This window comes from Nuphar pumila, unplaced genomic scaffold, assembly GCF_984573655.1.
Source record: "Nuphar pumila unplaced genomic scaffold, dmNupPumi1.hap1.1 HAP1_SCAFFOLD_304, whole genome shotgun sequence".
NCBI lineage: Eukaryota > Viridiplantae > Streptophyta > Magnoliopsida > Nymphaeales > Nymphaeaceae > Nuphar > Nuphar pumila.
In genome coordinates, this window is record NW_028323271.1 from 43,019 (window position 1) to 63,489 (window position 20,471).

Genomic DNA, 20,471 nt, shown 5'->3' on the forward strand with positions numbered 1-20,471 from the left:
CGAGCCATCAGGACAGGCATGCCCGTTCCGACCGCTGACGTTCTTGAGCTGATTTCTTTCAAGCGTGCTTGTCTTGGTTGCTTGTTGACTATTTCCTGCCTCTATCTATGTGATGTGATGATGATGTATCATTTTATAACGCTACCTCATTCACCATCATCAATCACCTAGACATGAGACACATCGGCAATGTCATTGAATGAGCTCCGTATGTAATGGGGTGGGAGATAGATGGGAGTTAGCAGTGCTTCACCGGGATGGGTCTCTCCCCCCCTTTTGGCTCCAACAATACATGTATTTTTGGGTATCTAGAGCCGAAAATCAGATGGTCTGGACAAACACTGGAATTTATATCACGCTACCGAGACCGCTTTTGCCCTTGCTCAAAGGTTGGTTCAGAGGTCAAGTGTGATGGAATATGCCTCTGACGGATCAATTAGGCCGGTCAAGCTATCGGAGATGACCTAATTGGAGATCTTTGCGTTGGTAGTGTTTGGTGATATAACGGTCAGGAACTCAAGTTGAATGTACTGGCAATTTAGAGCATGTGCGTCGCTACCTCAACGGGCTATGTTTTCCGTCACCTTGCTGTTCAGTCCACATGGCGATGGCTGCAGGGCACGGGGTGCCTTCCCGCTCACTTCCTCCTCCCGCATGCAGGAGCTGGTAGCTGACACGGCACCTGCTAGGGACAAGCCTCAGGTCTACTATGTCAAGGTGACGACGTCGGATGAACGCGGGGCTGGCACCGATGCAAGTGTTTGGATCGACATCAAAGGTCGCTTGGCCTCCACTTCGCGCCGGCGCCTTGAGACATCCGCCAATGACTTCGAGCGCGGCAAGACAGACACGTTTGCCATCAATGCAGTCGACCTTGGGGAGCTTGAATGGGTGCGATTCTTCAACACCAAACAATTTTGTTTCGCTGCGTTCGCATTTGATGACGACAATGATATATCTTTTTACAACACTACCGCATCCACATGGACATTGGCGACTCCAAGAACTACTTGAGAATTAGTGCTATTGCAACCATCACCTGAGGCAAGCGTACCTCGACCAGCCGGACATCGCACAGACAATGGCAGAAAGTCACCAAGACATGATGTATCTTTTTACAACACTGCCGCATCCACATGGACATTGGCAACTCCAAGAACTACTTGGGAATTACGTTCAACACAGTGCAGCTGCATCATTATCACCAGATGCAAAGCTCCTCTTGTGCAGGTGGAGGTGGGCCACGACGGGGGCGGCCGGAACCCTATCGCAGCGCTCAACGCGGACTGGCACCTAGCATCAATTGAGGTCGTGCACCCATACCTCGACAGATCGTTCTTCTTCTTCCGCAACGGCTGGCTGAAAAAGGAGAAGGGACAGAACGAGGTGAGCGTCAAGCTCCTGAGCAGCAGCGGTGGCGTGGACGACGCAGGAGCTCTCACGGCTTGGCAGCTCACGGTGAAGACTTCGGATGTCCGTGGGGCTGGAACTGACGCGGATGTCTTCGTCAACATCATCGGCGAGCTCGGAGAGAGTGGGGAGCATGCGTACGTCTCTGCAGACACTGTGATCTGTTCACAGCGTGTACCAAAGCATATCTCTGGTACCGGAAATTTGGGCGCGAGGTCAGCTCTGGCTGTCTCGCCCATTTGTCAACGCCGCCTTCTTTGAGCTGACGTATTACATCATCAGCATGATGATGCACCTTGTTACAACACTACCGCATCCACATGGACATTGGGAACTCCAAGAGCATCATCATGCTTTTATCTCCTTGCATGTGGAAACATCACAAATGTGCAATAAGTGCAAACCTGAGAGCCATGTCGTCGTTTTGTCGCAAAGGTGTGTGCAACCAATGCAGGCTGGACACGAGAGCGAACAACTTTGAGCGGAACATGGAGGACGTGTTTGTCATCAAAACACCCAAGATCGGAGAAGCCCGAGCGATCGACGTTTGGCACAACGACAAGGGCTTCGCAAGCGCGTGGCACCTCGCCTCTGTCATCCTCATGAACACAAGTACTTCCACTGTCAAGGTAAGGTTTGCGACCTCACCTTTCTTGTAAGAAAGTAGGTACAATATATCAAGAATGTTATGCTAGTCCCCAAAAATTAGATAGTATAAAACCTTATTACTTGACCAACAAATTTCTGGAAATTTGCGATCACAATTTTCAAAACGGGGATTTGTTGTTTCCTTGTTTGAATACTTAGCGGCGGTGCGGTATATGATGCAGGTCTTTCCTGCAAATCGGTGGTTTGACAAGAAGAACGGGCTCAAGCACAGGCTGTTTGTGGACATCGACGGAGATGGCGTGGGAGACGCCCTAGCGCTGAGTGACATGGAGGAATACACGGTCACGACATACACGTCGGACGTGCACGGGGCCGGCACCGACGCCAACGTCTTCATCGAAATCTACGGCAAAGAGAAGAGCGTCGGGCAGCAACGCCTCGAGAACGCTGCCAACAACTTCGAACGCAATAAGCAGGTCCGCTCCGAGTCTGACTTAGGTCTTCTGCATGACTCAGACTCTAGGATCGGCTAACTCAGAGTTCCTCAAAAGCGAACAAGGCACAAGCAGCCTAAGAAAAGGAAAGAGAAGAGATATGCCAGCCCAAAGAAGGCGGCGTTGACAACGGGCAAGACAGCCAGAGCTGATTTCGTGCCTAGAAAACGCCAGAGGCATCATACCAAGACTCTTGGATCTCTGGTTGTCATGACACATTTTGCACCACTGTTTCAAACGCTGTGATCGTGACGATGCACCTTAGAGCTTGCATCAGACGCGACAGAAATCACTGTGTTGTTCGATCAGCTCTCAATCGTCAATCAGCTCTTTCTCAACGCATGATGATGCCATTGCACGACACCACAGCATCCACATGTATAATTGTATATCCAGCAAGGATCTGGGTATGTGTGATTCCTGATTGATTGATTGATTTATTTACTATGTGCTGCTCACGCAACCAAGCTGTGTCCGCGCTGCGGAAGGCACCAGCTCGTTGACTCTCATCCCCTTTTTCACTCCCCCAATGCGGGTCACCTCGCCGGGGCTTGAGGCGGAATCCCTGTGAGCATGTCTTCATAGGCGTCGCATCCGCTTGAGCGGACGTTGAGCGCTCCCCGGTCAATGAGGCCAAAGCCCTCTGGACAGACTCCATGGGACGGCGCTCACGTCGCAAAACAGGCCTTCGCGTGTTCCCATTTTTTTCGTTTCCTTAATCTGTCTTCTCTTTCACCAGCTTTCACGCACTTCAGGACATGTTCAAGCTGACTGCCACTGATGTGGGAGACATCGAGCGCATCAAGATCTGGCATGATGGCTCAGGGGTCGCATCTGGCTGGCATCTGTCTCAAGTAGTCATCTCCAGCAGCAAGACAGGCAAGGTGTACAGCTTCCCTTGCAACGCATGGCTGGAGAAGACCAGCAAAAGCCCGGCAGGTCACATCAAGGAGCTCTTTGAAGGCGTTGATGCCGACGGGGACGCAAGCTACACCGTTCGCGTCTACACGTCGGATGTGCGCGGCGCTGGGACGGACGGTGACGTGGCGTGCACGATCTTCGGCGATGCCGGTGACACAGGTACACGCCCCTGGAAAGACAAACACATGAATGAACCGTGAACACGCCCTCTCTGCAACGGCGCACTCTGCGCCAACAGGGCTTCGTCCAAGGGATTTCCAAACTCGACAAGTACCTTCTCCGTGCTTGCTATTACCATTTCTTGATGTTAAAGCTCTCTGCAAGGCCGCACCCTGCTACCTCCCCACCTCTCCGGCTGAAGTGTGACATGCGCTGTTGAATGACTCGTTTAACTTGCTTGTGCAGGAACTCACAAGCTGGAGAGCTCCAAGAACGATTTTGAACGCGGCAGTGTAGACACCTTCTCCCTCGAAGCGCCACCCTGTGGAGCGGTCCTCAAGCAGCTTAACCTTCACTTCAGCCCCGCGGGCCTGGGGGGGGCCTGGCACCTGGACCGGATTGAGGTCGACTACAAAGGCACCACCACGGCGTTCCCCCACAAGGACTGGCTCAAGGCGAAATGCGTCTTGGAGCTCACCCCTGACAGGGACGGCGATGGTAAAGGCGACGCGAAGGAAGCTCTCAACCTGGTGGAGTACAGGGTATGTTGAATTCAGAGCTGACTAATATGTAAGCCAGCGTGTTCATGACACTGCAACGTTGTTGGCTGGGTGCCGAGACTGGAGCATCAAGGCTCTACACCATAAAGAATGTGGGGTGTCTCATAGATACATGCAATAGCGGAAGCTCAAGCTGCGAATTCCTAAGTACTCCTTGGAGCTGCCGATGTCCATGTGAATGCGGTACTTTGTAAAAAGACACATCATCACCATCAAGCGCGTACAGTGAAGCTCAACTGGTGTGTTGCATTGTGTTTTTTGCGCGGTTGTAGCTATCTCTGGGAAGATAGCCCTTTGCTTCAGCGTTTGCCTCCACTTTGACCTGTGAATGCATTCAGAGCGGAATGCTTCATGTCTCATGACGCCTACTACATGTAGTTAGGTTGACATGCAATATGCATAGCGCCTGCAGACCCATATGAATTGTGTGCAGCAGCTCTCATGCGAATGCAACGCTTGCCAAATGAAGATGGCGATGATGTCTCTTTCTACGACACTACCGCATGGACATGAACATTGGCAACTCCAAGTAGTCCTTGGGACGTTTGGCGGTTGGGAGCTAGCGCCTCGCGTTCAAAGTTTCGTAACACACTGTTATTATCGCGTCCAGATGCACAAAAAGTCCCGGATTAGGGAGAGAAGAAATGGAGAAATCGGAAACCATTTTGGCAACGCACTGATACTGCTTTTGTCGCGTCTGCAGGTGACTGTGGCTACGTCAGATATCCGATTTGCAGCAACAGATGCCGATGTTTACATTGAGCTGCACGGCGCCTCGGGCAACGTGGGCAAGACCAAGCTAGAGAACGCTGCAAATAATTTTGAGCGCAACAAGAAGGATGTCTTCACGGTCACGGCCACCGACGTGGGAGAAATCGGCGAGATCGAGGTCTGGCATGCCAACAATGGCATGGCGGCGAGCGACTGGCACCTTCAGGAGGTATATCAACTTTGGTTACTAGTGTGCAGCAACATACCGTAGTCTAGACAACCACTGGCCAAGTCACGCAAGTCGCCTACAGGGCTTAAAGGGAACCTGTAGGTACCAAATATTCGTCATTTGTTCTATCTGATGTTTGGATCAACAGGAAATGGGAAAGAGATTTTGCGTCACGCAACGTAGCCTCTTCTGGCCAATTGTTGTCTAGACAAGTTGTCTGGACTACGGTACTCAGCAATTGCAAGGGCAATGGGTTCCATTGGCAATAGTCAAAGTTGCGATTTGGGGCCTTGGACGTGAACTGCATTGGAGCGGTGCATGAATCGAAGTGGGGACGACGATGATGTATCTCTTCACGGCACTACCGCATCCAAATCGACGTTGACAACTCCAAGACCTACTTGAGAACGCAGATCCATCACGTAGTGTTGGTCAACCTCAGTACGTGATTGGTCAAACACACACCGCAGCGCAGTCAATGCCTCATTGCACTGAGGGGCCTTTCAACCACTATGCAGGTGGAAGTCTATCACCCGAGACTATCAAAGTCGTTCTACTTTCCGGTGAACGCGTGGCTGAAGGGCCCTCCAGGGTCCGCCACAAACAACAAGATAGTCAAGCAGGGCACCGATGCCGGGAGCCTAGCCAACTACAAGGTCAAAGTCTTCACAAGCGACGTCCGAGGCGCGGGGACCGATTCCGACGTCTTCCTCAACATCCATGGGGAATCCGGCTCTACTGGTGAGCGAGAGCTTGCCAGCAGCGCCAACAACTTTGAGCGCAATCGGGTGCGAGAGCCCTTCTATGCAGTGCTGGGATACAACAGCATACTTGATAGCATGATGTGTCCAAGTGGATGCGGTAGCGTTGTAAAGAGATACATCATCATGTGTCATTTTACAGCACCACTGCGTCTAAATGGCCATTGGCTTGATTTGATGATAGCACAAACCAATGTATGATCACAAATCAGATTCAATCTGATGTCTTGCTCTGTCCGCATAGACATTGGCGGCTCCGGATATTCGATGTTGATCAGTTTATTTACAACACTACCGCATCCACATGAACATCAGCAACTCCAATAACTTATTGGGAATCGGTGCTACCATTACAGCAAACGCATCTGGAACAGCCTGACAATCGGAATCACCTAAGGCCCATCTACCATAGCTTAACATTAACATGATGATGATGATGATGATGTATCTTTTACAGCTGTCCTTGTTGCTTGCCTGTTTCTTGCCATCATCTATGTAATGTAATGATGTATCTTTTACAGCACTACCGCGTCCACATGGGCAAAGGCAACTTCAAGAACTACTTGTGCATCAACATAGGCCGGTAACTGGAATGCACATTATGAGATACTGACCTTGCCAAGAGCTTGCTTGTAGGTGGATGACTTCATCTTCCAGTGCCCAGACATAGGCAAGATTCTCTCCGCACAGGTCCGGGTTGCGAAAAAAGGCCTCGGGGCAGCCTGGCACTTGTCGAAGATCGAGGTGATCAACACGGCCACCGGCGAGCGAGTCACTTTCCCCTTCAATGAATGGATCGATGAGAAGCGCGGATGGAAACACGATCTGCTGCCCGACGGCGTTTCGGCCGCTGACAGTCAGCTCGTCCCGTACAGAGTCACGGTGTACACGTCAGACATTCGCGGTGCAGGTGCGTTATCTAGATCTGCCTGTCCGAGTGAGTCAGCAGCACTGTCATCCCGGATCCCTGAGTCCTGAAATTCCAGTACTGCTGCACATCTACATGGAGATTGGCAACTTCAACGATTCATAGTCCTGAGATCCCATTGTTGTTCTCAAATCCAGATGTAGTAGATAAAGAAATGACATCAATCGGAAATCCATGTCGCCTCAACCATGAAAGACACAGAGAGAGACAGCAGCGAGGTAGTCCAACTGGGGAGAGTTCGTGGTATGCAGGAACGGATGCAAATGTCTTCTTCTCGATGCAAGGCAGCCAAGGCTTCCTGGGCATCACGGCGCTTGAGTCTGCCGCCAACAACTTTGAGCGCAACAGGCGCGACGAGTTCATTGTGAGCTCAAAAGACCTCGGAGACATCCAAAGTGTGACCATCGGGCACGACAACAGCTCGTTGGGAGCTGCCTGGCACCTTGCTCAGGTGCGATAGCTCCTCCTTGATGGTCAGTGTACCCCGAAATCTCAGAATTCAATAAATGAATAAGTCACTCGGGGATCACGCCAGGCCCCCGGCGCCGCAAGACGCGACGACGGAAATGTACCCATGGGGCTTCGCCTCATGCCCAGGACGAACCTGCGGCACAGCCGCAAAAATGCGTTCCAATAGGACGCACCTGCAAATGAATACGTAAACAAGAGGCTTCACTTTTTGAAGATTTTAATGATGATGCTTGGTAACGATTGTTGGCATGGTGGTTTTTGGCCTGAGCCGACTGGTTCTTGCTGATCTATGTGATTTTTGTGATTGATGATGATGCTTGGTTGATTTCAGCTTGAGCAGACTAGTTCTCGCTATTCTATGTGACGCAGTGAAGATGTATTGTTTTAAAAACTAGTGCATCCACATGGGCATTGGCTACTTCAAGCACGACTTGGAAAGAGGTGCTCTTCTCAGCACGATTTGCGTACTCCCCTTCCGGATCAACCAAGCACGAAGCCAGACGTGGCTGTCGAGCCCGTTGTCATCAACGCGACCATTTCGAACTCTCCGACGCGTGTGTTGGGTATCTCAGGTGGAGGTTTATAACCCTGCAACAGGGGAAACTACTCTCTTCCCCTGCCACAAGTGGCTGCAATCCAGTGGCCGAGGAGCAGCCGCCAAGGAGGGCTGCCAAGTGACGTTGAAAGCGAACGCAGCGCTGGAGGGCTCGAATGAGGTCGTGTACGAGGTCGTTGTGCGCACATCTGACGTTCGGGGAGCTGGAACCGACGCAAATGTGCTCTGCACGATCATCGGTGACGAGGGCGACACTGGACCTCGCGCCCTCGAGAGCTCGGCCAACAACTTTGAACGTGGCGCCCGTGATGTCTTCTTCGTTAAGGCGCTCGATGTCGGCAAGCTGCAGTGCGTCCAGGTACAGCCAAAACACCTCAAATACAATAAAATGCGCCAGCCGAAAGAATGCTGCTTTGACAATTGTGTTACTTGAGTTGGCAGCCATGGCAGTGAGGGATCTGACAGTTATTGAATGATGTTGATCATGTATAACACTACCGCATCCGCATGGACATCGGCAACTCCAAGAACTACTTGGGAATGAATAGAATGGAGTATGGCGAGAGTAAAATGGAGACGGAAGGACGGGTAGAGTTTAGGTGGAAAGCGGAAGGCCTCTTTACAACGGTCAAGCTCTGGTAGGTTGCCGGGTTGCCGTTCTCCATGGGCTAGAAGCCTGGGTCTCTTTAGACACTCGTGTGAACACGCATCTACTTCTTACTGTCCAGGAGCTTCAAAACCAGGCAATCCTCAGCAATACGGTTACTCAAGGAAGCATGGCTTCCTTGGACGACGGCCTCTTGGCAATGTCGACTGCAATAACCACGACGATGACGACGATGATGATGACGTGCGAGCAGAAGAGCTTTCAAAGCAGGCTTGCATGTCCCGAGCTTTGACAGTCAATGAGCTGGTCTTGGTTTGAATTCGAATACTTGGTTGCTCTCAGGGGCCACAGGTCTGGCTCTTCACCATGTGACAATGTATTTTCAACACTACCGCATCCACATGGACATTGGCAAGATCATCTCCAAGAAGTACTTGTGAATCAGTGCTAAATTTTCCGTGTAGACGGGTGGGAAAGGGTTTGTTTACACAAAGCTACCGGGACCGGTTTCGCCCCTTGTGCAGTAAGGCAAACATGTGATGATGTTTGTTTTGCATTAAATGCAGCATCAACCCATCAAGGCACGGGATTCCCTGACCAGGTGGCAATTTGCCTGCTCTGTATCTGAAGGTGAACTTTTTCGTGCCTGAACTGCAGATTCGAAGCGATGGCAGCATGCCGGGAGCTGACTGGCATTTGGCCGACGTCGAGGTGAAGCATCCCCTGACAGGCGAGCAAGTCGTGTTCCCCTTCAAGAACTGGGTCAGCAAGAAAGCGGGCCTCGAGCACGTCCTATTCCCAGAGGGCTCATCAGAGGCCGCCCTCAACCTCTTCGTGGAGTACGCAGTGACGGTGTACACGAGCGACAAAAAGGGTGCTGGTACAGACGCTGACGTGACGCTGGAGATGCGCGGGGAGTGTGGCGTCGTTGGGGCGCAGAAGCTCCGGAACAACTCGCTCAACCAGTTTGAGCGGAATCAGGTCGACAGGTTCATCATCAAAGGCAAAAACATCGGCAGACTGACCTCGGTGCGCTTGGCTTCAGTGCTGCACTCTCAACTCCTCAGTCTGTGCAGAAAGCAAACTAGGAAAGCGCCACCCGAGAGGGACGGCATTGGCCGACGTTGACTCTCCAGTGTTTGCTTGCCATGATGTTGATGATGATGTATCTTTTACGACGCTACCGCATCCACTTGGACATAGGTAACTCCAAGGACTACTTAGGAATCAGTACGATTGTTTACCATCACCTGAGGCAAGCGCACCTGGACCAGCCTGACTCACCATAGCCTGAGCCGAGCTGATAGAAGTCAGCTTCTGATACAAAAAATCTGCACAACTCTGCCGAACCCTCATGGGCATTGGCAACACCCAAGTGCTGCAGCCCTTTCTGACGAAACGCTGTGCGCAACGGTGCTGACAGGAAGCACCCACCCGGAGCGCTGCAGCTGTGAGTCCTGACAGGGTAGCTTTGCCAAACGCAGATCGTGGTGGCGCAAGACGCCAAAGGCCTCTTCTCCGACTGGCACCTTCGACAGATCGACATCACGAACAAAGCAACCGGCGAAGATGCGTCCTTCCGCCTCGACGACTGGGTCAAGAAGCTCCCCGTCACGATCCCGAACGCCGCCCTCGCGCCCGAGGCCCTGCGCGCCTCGTACAAGGTGACTGTGCACACGTCCAACATCTCCGGAGCTGGCACCGACGCGCCGGTGCTGCTCTCGCTCTTCGGCCCGGACTCAAAGCAGCTCGCCGGGCGCAAAATCCCGCTCGAAAACAGCGCAAACAACTTCGAGCAAGGCCGCGAAGACACCTTCTTCCTCGACTTTGCCCAGTCCGACGACTGCGGTGAGCCTCTCTCTAAAGTGGAGCTCGAACTTGGGAGGTCGCTCACGCTTGGGTCGGCCTGGCATCTGGATCGCCTCGTGATACAGAACGTGAATTCTGGGCACGAGTTCACGTTTTTGTGCGGGAGCTGGTTCAATCGGAAGAACGGGATGGTGAAGGCTTGGACGAGGGAGGGGCATGCTGCCGGGAAGAAGGAAGGGCTGACGCTGAAGGAGGAGCACGCGGGGGGCGGGGGAGCAAGTGCAAATGGGGAGGCGATGGTGGAAGTACCGTACCGGCTGAGAATCGTTACGTCCAACAAATTGGGGGCGGGGACGGATGCCAAGGTGCATGTGGAGTTTGTGGACGTGGCCGGGACAAGGTGTGTTGCTCTGCTGCCGTGTTTTAGCCCTCTGCTTTACTGCTGCAGATTGTGATGGCATTGGTGATGATGGTGATGATGATGTTCCAGGCAATGATGTTTAGGGGCAATGCTATCATGTACCGGCGGCGTTCTCTTCAAGTTTGAGCTCGTGCCAGCGGCGGCGCGTTTATGACAGGCCTTCTTGTTCCGACCGCTGATGATCAATAAGCTGTATCACTTCGAACGTGCTATCTTGGTTGTTTTTCTACTTGTTCCTGCCGTTATGTATGTGATATAATGATGGTGACGGAGATGAGGATGTTGGCCCCGCTGACGAAGTTTCTGAATTCAAACGCGATTGCGTGGCTGCTTGGCAACTACTTCCTGCCATCATCTGTGTCATGTAATGATGATGATACTACCACATGCTAATCATTGCTATCACTAATGCAGGTGGGAGCCAGAGTTAGATGCAAGAAAAGAGCACTTTGAGAAGGGCAGTGTGGACGATTTCATGCTAACAAGCAACACGGCACTGGGGGAGATTCACGGGGCGGCGCTGTGGCACGATGGAGCAGGATTTTTCGCTAACTGGCACTGCCATTCCATCGAGCTGACTCACCTGCGCTCGGGCCGCACCTGGCACTTTGCGAGCGCTCAGTGGGTCCCTAAAGGCCGTTCCGTTGCTGCGGGAGTCAAACTCAAGCCTCAGGTTTGCTCACCCTGTACATTGTTTATGTGGATGCGGTAGTGTTCGCAGGGTTCAGACATACCAGTTTCCATGGGCCCATCAGTGACTGGCCAACTACAGTCTACATATTGTTTCCTGTAGTTTTCAATCTAAATCCTGTAGACTGTAGTGCATGCAATCCACAAAGTTCTAGATCGATAGACTGGGAACACTTGGAGACAGTTTGACAAATCTGCCTCTTGGACAGGACTTACTTGCCCTTGTGCTAGGTGTACGTGCAAGCACAAGTAAAGAAATACAGGTAACATTTGCGTCGACTTGGGGGAATCTTTGCTGGGAAATATACTCAGGAGATGTATACACTTTCCCATACAATGGTACTTCCCATACATAAAGGCCGTCACCAGGCAGGCGTTGAAACGTGCGAGAACACGACAAGCATATCTCGCGCCAAGTGGATGGCTGCAGCTCCCCCCAAAATTCTAAAATGTGCAAGCACACTCTTTCAGAACTGCCAGCTCCTTTGCATGTGCCGAAACCGGTGCAACGTCCTGAGTCAGCGATGCCTCGTCCACTGCCTCATCAGTGTGAGTCATCTCGCAGGTGACACGCGACGTGCCTCTGGACTCTGTGTCGCCCATGCCGCAGGCAGTAGCGCCACAAGCAACACCAATACCCACACCTCCGGCGTCAACGCTGCCCCCAGGCGCCGCAGACTATCTCATCACGGTCGTGACGAGCGATAAACTCGGAGCTACAGCTACCTGTGCAGTTACCTTGGCGCTTGAGGGTGAGGCGAGTACGAGCGAGCATGTTCTGCCGCCGAATTGTCCCCCTGTAGCCACCGCTGTGTCGAGGGGGGGAAGGCCTGAAGAGCCTGTAAGAATCACTGTCCCAACTGGCGATTTGGGCAACTTGAAAAGTGTGATGGCTTCGTTGAACACATCCGCGTGGGGTGCGATCAATCATGCTCCTTGAGAAATTGATTCGGATGACTCTGTTGTTGGTTGAGTTGGGCAGTCGGATAGGCTGTACGGACTCTGCCCCCCCAGGTAGTGGTTGGGGTGGCTCTGATACTGCTGTTCAACAGGACTGGTTGCCATGTTGGCATACTGCATGGCCAACAGGATCCTGCAAAATCGAAAACATTTTCTCAAGTTTCTCTACGAATCGCTCCAAGAACCCTATGTTATGTGGGTTGACCCAGTCAGCAATGTCTCCTGAGCTTGGGCTATTGACGATGATGTACCTCTTGAGCGCTCTTCCGCATCCACATGGGCATCGGTAACTCCAAGAAATACTCAGACACCAGTGCTGACCGGTGTTGCCGTTATCATTATCGCCACCACACGCACTCTGCATGAAGCAATGTGTGACACGCCGTGGAGCAGGTGAGGAGTGGCTTCCGGCGTACATCGACGTGGAGAACATGCGAACACACACCGTGTGGCGCTTTGCGAACGCCAGCAACAGGTGGGCCAAGGTGCAAAAGCCGCTCCGCCTTGAAGCCAAGTGCATTGAGCCGGGCTTGGGCATCCCAGCCTTAGGTCCCCAAGACCCTTGGGCACCGATCCCATCCCCTGGGGCTCATCTGTCAGCGTCTGACTTCCGATCGCTTCCTCACATGAAGGTACGAGCAACCGATGGCCAGACAAAGCTCGAATTGAATGCGAAGTCAAGCAATCGGGGACCAGGCTGGGCGTTAGGCCAAAGCCCCTTGGGTGCATCCTTCTGGTCACCATCGGGGGAAGCATGGCGTGATAACCGATTGATCGATTGATGGTTGATTGATTAATTGATTGATGGATTGATGGATTGTGTGGATTCATGGATTGATTTAAGATGTTGCATGCACTGCGCCGACAGGGACGTGTTTAAGGGGCTCTTGAAACATTTCTGGAAAGGGCCTATATTATGCACAGCGCGCCGGCAGTTGTCGATCGTGTGCATGCTGTCAGTTTCTGAATGAATCACTGAAATAGTAATTGCAGCAGCAATCATAATTTGTTGGGCAGACGATGGTGGAGATAAAGGGCCACACATGACCTCGTCCACGCTTACAAGAGCACAAGAGTGAATGTGCAACACGCGAGGAATGAACCCCAGCAGTTGCGTTGAATGGTCTGTCATTAGTCAGGGGATGCCCTGCAAAGTACAGTGCAGTACACTGCTCACCGACTCTGACCCTCGAAATTCCTCCTTAATGCAAGTGCTACATACAGCCTTTCGCTCTTTTCATCTTGCATCTTACGCGTGCCTGTGTGGTGTAGGGCAGCAATCCAAGCGCCTCGAACACGCTGCCTCAAGAGCCCAAGTGCTCGTGGAAGAAGTTTGTGACACCCTACCCCGAGGACAACACGCTGCAGGTGACCTACTTTTACAACGAAGTCACCAGAGAGAGCACGTACGAGAAGCCTGAGGCTTACTCGCAGTGGGAGCTGGAGTACGAAAGCTGGCTCGAGTCGCTTGGGCTCGAGTCTACACCTGCCGCAGCCGGGATGGACTTGCAAGGGGCGCCTCGGGCTGAGGGAGGTTAGGGGACGTAAAAAGGTTGCCTGATTCGAGAGTAATGTAATAGTTAACTACGCCAGCCGAAAAGAGTGGTATGGACAATGACGAGACAGCCTTCTCATGATCAATCTGCCAAATCGACCGTCAGTTGATCAATCACGCCGGTCGGCCCAGCCTCGAACGACGAGGGGTATCTCCGTATCCCCCAAGTGTTTTGGAATTTGGGGGATACGGAGATATGGTTGTGCGGTGATGCATTCCGAGGGTTCGTTTGCCGGTTGCTCAACATGCGAGCCTGGACAACCTGTCAAGTGTCACTGGCAGTGTGGGGAAACACTGCCACTAGCATTGGACCTAAACAAGGCAAGATGAGTACAAAGTTGCACTTGTTCTGCATTCGGTACTTCTTTTGCATGGGATATGCCAGATGCCGTTATGTCGCAAAATCTGGCACTGAGTTGCATTTGGCGCAATTTTCCGAAACTCGGGGCATTTGAATTGCCGCGTTGTAAACCAATGGTTCTACTGTCTTGCGAGAAATCCAGTGGCCACGCTCGTAAGCTGCGACAGAAGAATTAAAGCTGTCAAGCATAGGGACTGGACCATCGGCAGCACAGCTGGACGAGCTTCCGCTCAAGACTACTGTTCCTGGTTTTAGACGAAGGGCAGCCAACACATACTCGCCGCCACCGTTTCCTTAGTTCATCAAACTAGGTGACAAAGTGTATATGCGTTTATTCACTAAGTTCTCTGGTATAATCCGCGCGCATACACCTGTAACGAAAAGCCTAGGGAGCATTTTCGACATGACAACGGTGCGAAGAAGGTCCTTGAGGCTGTCAGCGTTAGCCAGGGCATTGGAGAGCCCAGCATCTGATGCAAATGAACCCCGCGTCTCTTCTGCTTCAGTGATATTGGATGGAGCCCTCGCTGACATTGCGAACACGCCAGCCTCAAGAAAGCGAAAGGTGTGCCTGTTGTCGTACTATATACATCGTAGACTGCAGGAACGTCACAGCCGAGACAGACAATACCATCTAAAAATAACATTTTCGCACCGTAATTGCGACGAATTCGTTGCATGCATGGCGTTTATAAGAGCTTGTCGCTTTCTGCTAGCCCTGACGTAAAGCACCCTAACCGCAGCAATGCGCAGGCTGGAGGTTGCCATCTGCGGGACTCAGAAATCAGATTTTGCCACTCGTACGCTTTAAATGCAACAAAACATGCACTGCCGTGCTCGACGCACTAGCTACTTTTACCCACATCGGCAATTGCCAGCCACCAACAACGCCCAACGTCTTGTGTTGCGAATGACAGCGTGGTGCTGCTTTAGACATGCGATTCCTGCTCATCTGTATGAATCGAACATCTTCTTAAACTGCCACCTGTCTTGAGCATCCGGGAACGTGATCGAAGACTCGATGTCAACGGACGCAATTATGTTCAGGTACAAGGTGCAGACCACCCAGAAGCTGCAGAAAAGAAATCAAGTAAGACTGGACTTTCTAAATGCAAAGAAGAGGCTCTGTGGAAGAAGGGCCTTCGCCTGGTGGCTGGCGTTGACGAGGCCGGCAGGGGCCCTCTCGCTGGGCCAGTCGTTGCTGCTGCGTGCGTGGTGCGGCCGGACGTTCGAATCGAGGGGATCATGGACAGCAAGCAGATAAAGGAGGTGGATCGTGAGCGCCTGTATAAGGAACTCACCACGCATCCCGGCGTCACATTTGGCATGTACGTGGTCGCCACTCTGTTGTTCGCGTGCCGACACATCGGCATGTATGCGCCTGCGTGTGTGAGATTCCGTCACCGTCTGAACATGGAGCACTGGTGCATTTCGCGAGGCCTGTTTTTTCATAAGCTATCGCACCGTCGTGCAGAAGCATTGTGGATCCTGCCGTCATTGACGAAATCAACATCTTGGAGGCTGCAATGAAGGCAATGGAACAGGCCGTAGCTGGCTTGTCTGGAGCCCCTCCAGATGCCGTCCTCATCGACGGCAATCGAATTCCCGCCGGCATCGTGGCGTCCCACAAAGAGTGTATCATAAAGGGGGACGGGACATGCTTCTCGATTGCTGCGGCATCCATTCTTGCCAAGGTGTGCTCACGCCCCCCACAAACCAGGCACACATTGCTAAATATCAAATTGAACTCTAGGGACAATTGCGCCAGATGTTGAGGCATTTACGGCGACGTCATCATCGATATACGGTGAGATTTGACCCCTTGCCAAGGACACGCCCTCAGACAATGAACTTTCGACAGATTCGTGCGGCTCAAGAGCAGGTGGTGTCGACAGCATGATTGCCTGTTTTTTCATGCTGAGCATGTCGAGAGGGGTGTTCCATCAACCCTGGGTAACCCTCCACCCTATCTTGTCCATCGTCTCCCAATTATGCTCGGCGGGCTGCATCGAGAGACGAGGCCGAAACCCTCTGGGCAGGCCACATGGGGCGGCGCTTGAGTCAGCAAATGGGTGATTCCCAGTAGTCAGCAATTTAGGGTGATTCCCAGTAAATTTTGGTTTTATTTTGTGTTGATGTCTGCCAGCCTGCAAGTGAGCGATCGGCACAGGAGTGCGGAGGTTACGCTGCCTACAATACCGCTATCCCCATAGATGCAATATGGCAAATGCTTTTCCAGTCTGTTTGCTTGTGCTAATGCACGCTAACGCGCTCATCGACGCAGTGTCTTGTGTCGGTACACCGTGTCGCAAAAAGTCACGGGCCGGACTGAGGCAGTGATGCGCCAGAATGGGGTCTGAGTCCCCCATTTATGCTTCCCAAACTCAAACACTCGCACCATGATGATGTATTTGTTTACAACACTACCGCAGCCACATGGACATGGCAACTTCAAGAACTACTTGGGAATCAGTGCTACCATTACTTTCATCTAAGACACCATGACCCCGAAAGAAAAATACAGTGTCTGGCAAAACGCTGACTGGGAGTTGACACGATGGTGCAGGTGACCCGAGACCGGCTGCTGATAGAAGCCGACAAGACCTGGCCCGAGTACGGCTTTGCCCAGCACAAGGGCTATGGAACGCGGGCGCACATGGCAGCCCTTCGACGGCTCGGGCCCTGTCCCATTCACCGCATGACATTTCGCCCCATCCCTCAGATCCTGGAAGCCCTAGAGGAGAAGCTGGACAATGGAGAGACCACACGCATCGACTGCTTCCGTTACAAACCATAACGGAAATGATACATCCACCCATTCCAGGTTCTAGTTTCAGCATGCCATAACAAAAACCTCGCAGTCACGGTCACGCTTTTGGACTCGCCGCCAAGTTTACATAGAGGAGATATGTGCGATTTTCAGGTACTTATATAGAAAAAGAACCAAAACTTATGTCATGCTCCCAAAAAGCTCGCGCGTTTGTTGGTACTGTTACGGTATGCATGCATGCCATGTCTTTAGAGGCATGCACTGCATCGACGTGGACTTGCCCACTTGGGGCTTGGGCTGCCCCCATAGCTACCACTAGATGGCCCGCAATGTCATGCATGACGTTCACACAGGTTGCTTTCGCTGCATGCCATGCCTGTCCGAAGGCAACTGGAGTGGGAGTGCAGCTGTCACCGTTCCCGCACGGCTAACCGTAGCGAACTTGAGATAGCGCACGAGAGAGATTTCCCAGAAGGTCGGCTTCTGCGTAGGCCCATGATCACCTTCAGACGGCTTGATTTTATCTTGACCACCTCTCTACCGCCTCAACAATTTGAATTAATGGCCATGGGATGCTGAAATTGACCCCGCATTGTGGTAACCTTTTGTACGTGTGCAGATTTTGTCGTTCACTGTACAGTCATCATCATGGGTCACCGGAGAGCCCCGTGTTGGAAGAGTAGGATGTCCTCAGGACATCCGTATCTTGAACAGGACTGCAACCCATTCTTCTGGTGGAACCAGCGTTCTCCGAGAATACGCTATTGAGTGCTGGTTGCTGACCATCAGAAATATCTCGTGCCTGTGTGAAATGATATCAATTTCACCAATTCTTGGTACCTGGTTTTTGAACAGATGCAGTTGGGAAGTCGACAGGAATGCGTGACCCATGCTGATGCTGCGACAATACCGGTAACATTTTGTACAAGCTACACAGATGATTACTCAGGCAGATCTAGACGCACGATATGAACAGAACAGTACCGAATCTCAGCACCGACAGAGCAAGCTAATCTAGATTTGCAGGCAAAGAAATACCAGACAAGCCAACATTCCATTACCTATCTCGATATACTCAAGAACGAAGGAACCAATGGTAATCGATTGATGTATCATATTGTATTGAATCAGCAATCGTCCCACCCACAAATTGCCCCAAACCATTCGCCAACAGCTGCACGCCAAAAATGGGTAATATGGTGAATCGGTCCAAAGACTTTTACATGCATCTGAAGCTAAATCCATTTGCTTTTTTGCCCACACATCATGAAGATCATGCCACGAAATGACCCGCATGATAGAACACGGGACACACAAAACTTTCCTTTAAAACACATTCTTAAAGTAGGATACATTAGAGAGAGGTTTGCAAAACGCAAGCAGAATGAAGCATGGGCCCAGCAAGACCACCCGCTTGAGATCAGTCTAACAGACCTGGCATGGCAGACTTCAGGCATGAGGCGATCAGGGTCACTGGCACTTTCAGCATCGTGTGAGGCTCCCATGTGTCACAGATTTCTGAGCTACTTGTCTTTCTTGATTCTTAACAAATGTCTTCATACTTAACAAAATGTGGTTCCAACGTGCAATGTGTCGAGACAGGTCTTGGGAAAGGAAATCATGCCATTGGTGCACATTGCGTCAAACTTGCTATGCGATGTGAAATAAAGCTCACGCACTCATTGAATGGAAGCAAAGTATGTTCACGGTGTCCAAGGGCTGTGCAGGTTCTGCAAGTCAGAATCCAGCAACCAAAAAAGAAGAGCAAGACGCCAGTACAAAAATATCCAGCAACGAAATCAACACAAAAGGAGCACAAAGTCGACGTACCCAGACGCCTGAAGCGGTCATTGTTGTTGAGTTGCATGTACAGTCATGTTGCATTTACAGTCACGTGGCTGCCTATCTATAGCAAGTTCTGTGTGGTCGCCTGTTTGTATGTTTGGATCAATCTGACTTCATTCATAAGGACTCTCACGAGTGAGATGTAACAAGAGCTTCGTTTTCCATCAGGTTATGGGTCCAGCTCGTTGTGCTGTGACGAGTTATTGTGGCAAGGCGTAGTAGAGCGGCGGTGAGAGCAGCCTTTCGCTCGGTCGCAGTCCACTGTACTTCAGTGGTGTTTCCGATTTCAGGACTGCAAGTTTGATAGCTGCAAGATAATTTTCTGTTACTTGTTATCTCATTGTTAGGAGTGATCGCTTCAAAGCGTGGATTGCAGTACTGAAGTGCTGAGGTCGCAAGTTACGTTGTAGTACTGGTGGCGAGACTCTTTCGTTCAATAGTTTGCAGCCAATAGGAACCACACAAATGTCTGCCAGTGATTTAGTATTGTCTGACGACATGGCACACTTCAACGTGTGGCAGGAGAGAGCGCAGGCAGCGCTGGTGCTCAAGCACGTCTGCCTGTGGGCGGCCACGAAGGCCAGCCCCGATCCCAACAAACCCGATGAAGTGCAAGCGTCCACGAAAGCGAGGGCAGTTCTGATCAGTATGCTGAGCACCAATTGGGTTCAGCGGGTCTCTGGACAGAAGACAGCGCACGGGGTCTGGGTATATCTCAGTAAACAGTTTACGTCAGGGTTGCTTTCCCGAGTTGATCTGCTGCAGAGCGAGCTGCTTGACACACGCAAGGGAAACCAGAGCATGCGAGATTTTGTGGCTGACATTCGCAGCAAACAGGCAGCGTTGCTGGCGATCAGGGCACCTATGCTTGACGCTGATCCCTTGGACGTGCCACTTGAGCCTGAGCACGGGCTGACTGATCATCAACTTCGACGGGTGCTGCTGGACGGTCTGCCTGCTGAATACGGCCATGTCAGGGACACCGTGCGCTACAATGCTGGAGAGCACACGTTTGACAGTCTTGAGGTTCTGCTCATTCGAGCTGAGGGCGACATTGAGCGGGCGAGGCGTGCTGATGAGCTAGTTCAGCAGCAGGCGTTTGCAGCCAGAGCCTTGCAGCAAGAGCAGCAGCCTCCACGGCTGCCACAGAGAGAGGGACGACCTGGCGACCTGGGCGCGGCCAGCAGGCTCTCAAGCCCGCGGATCTGGCCAAGCGAATGTGCTACGCGTGCGGCAAGCTTTGTCACATCTGGCGTCAGTGCCCAACCCTGCCCAATGTTCCGAGGGAGGATGCTGCGCTGGCTGATGGGGGTGCGAACTCGCCTCGTTGGCGCAAGTGTTCATCCGATTGGCTGCTTGACAGCGGCACGACTTCGCACATGTCTCCCGATCGTCGCTCGATGCAAAATTTCCGTCAGCTTACGAGCCGTATGCTCGTGCGATTTGCAGGTGGCGCCGCTGCCGAGGCGCTCGGTGTGGGGCAGATGCTGGTTGAGACTGCAGCAGGCCCGGTGTTGATGCAAGACGTGCTGTATGTGCCCAATCTGGTGGGAAATTTGCTGTCTATTTCCTCTGCGCTCGGTCAGGGTGCTAGTGCTCACTTTACTGATGAGAGCAATGTCTGGTTCGCTCGTGGTGATCGGG

At 52.0% G+C, this 20,471-nt stretch overlaps 1 protein-coding gene across 1 annotated transcript; it reads left to right on the forward strand.

The window, feature by feature from the left end:
* Window positions 1-1,823: 1,823 nt before the first annotated feature.
* LOC149810551 (uncharacterized) lies at window positions 1,824-8,262 on the forward strand. Its single transcript, XM_089994217.1, has 11 exons — window positions 1,824-2,039; window positions 2,241-2,495; window positions 3,269-3,593; window positions 3,840-4,135; window positions 4,857-5,093; window positions 5,612-5,954; window positions 6,312-6,349; window positions 6,491-6,764; window positions 6,920-7,233; window positions 7,826-8,167; window positions 8,251-8,262. Exons 1-11 carry the CDS (start codon window positions 1,824-1,826, stop codon window positions 8,260-8,262), a joined length of 2,652 nt encoding a protein of 883 aa, XP_089850343.1.
* Window positions 8,263-20,471: the final 12,209 nt, after the last annotated feature.

What these genes read in the sequence shown, in the direction of transcription:
- LOC149810551 (XM_089994217.1), top strand. Translation starts at nt 1,824, where the DNA reads ATGTCGTCGTTTTGTCGCAAAGGTGTGTGCAACCAATGCAGGCTGGAC. An exon ending in CAAGTACTTCCACTGTCAAG is followed by an intron (nt 2,040 to 2,240) that starts GTAAGGTTTGCG and finishes TATATGATGCAG; the next exon opens with GTCTTTCCTGCAAATCGGTG. An exon ending in GCGACTGGCACCTTCAGGAG is followed by an intron (nt 5,094 to 5,611) that starts GTATATCAACTT and finishes ACCACTATGCAG; the next exon opens with GTGGAAGTCTATCACCCGAG.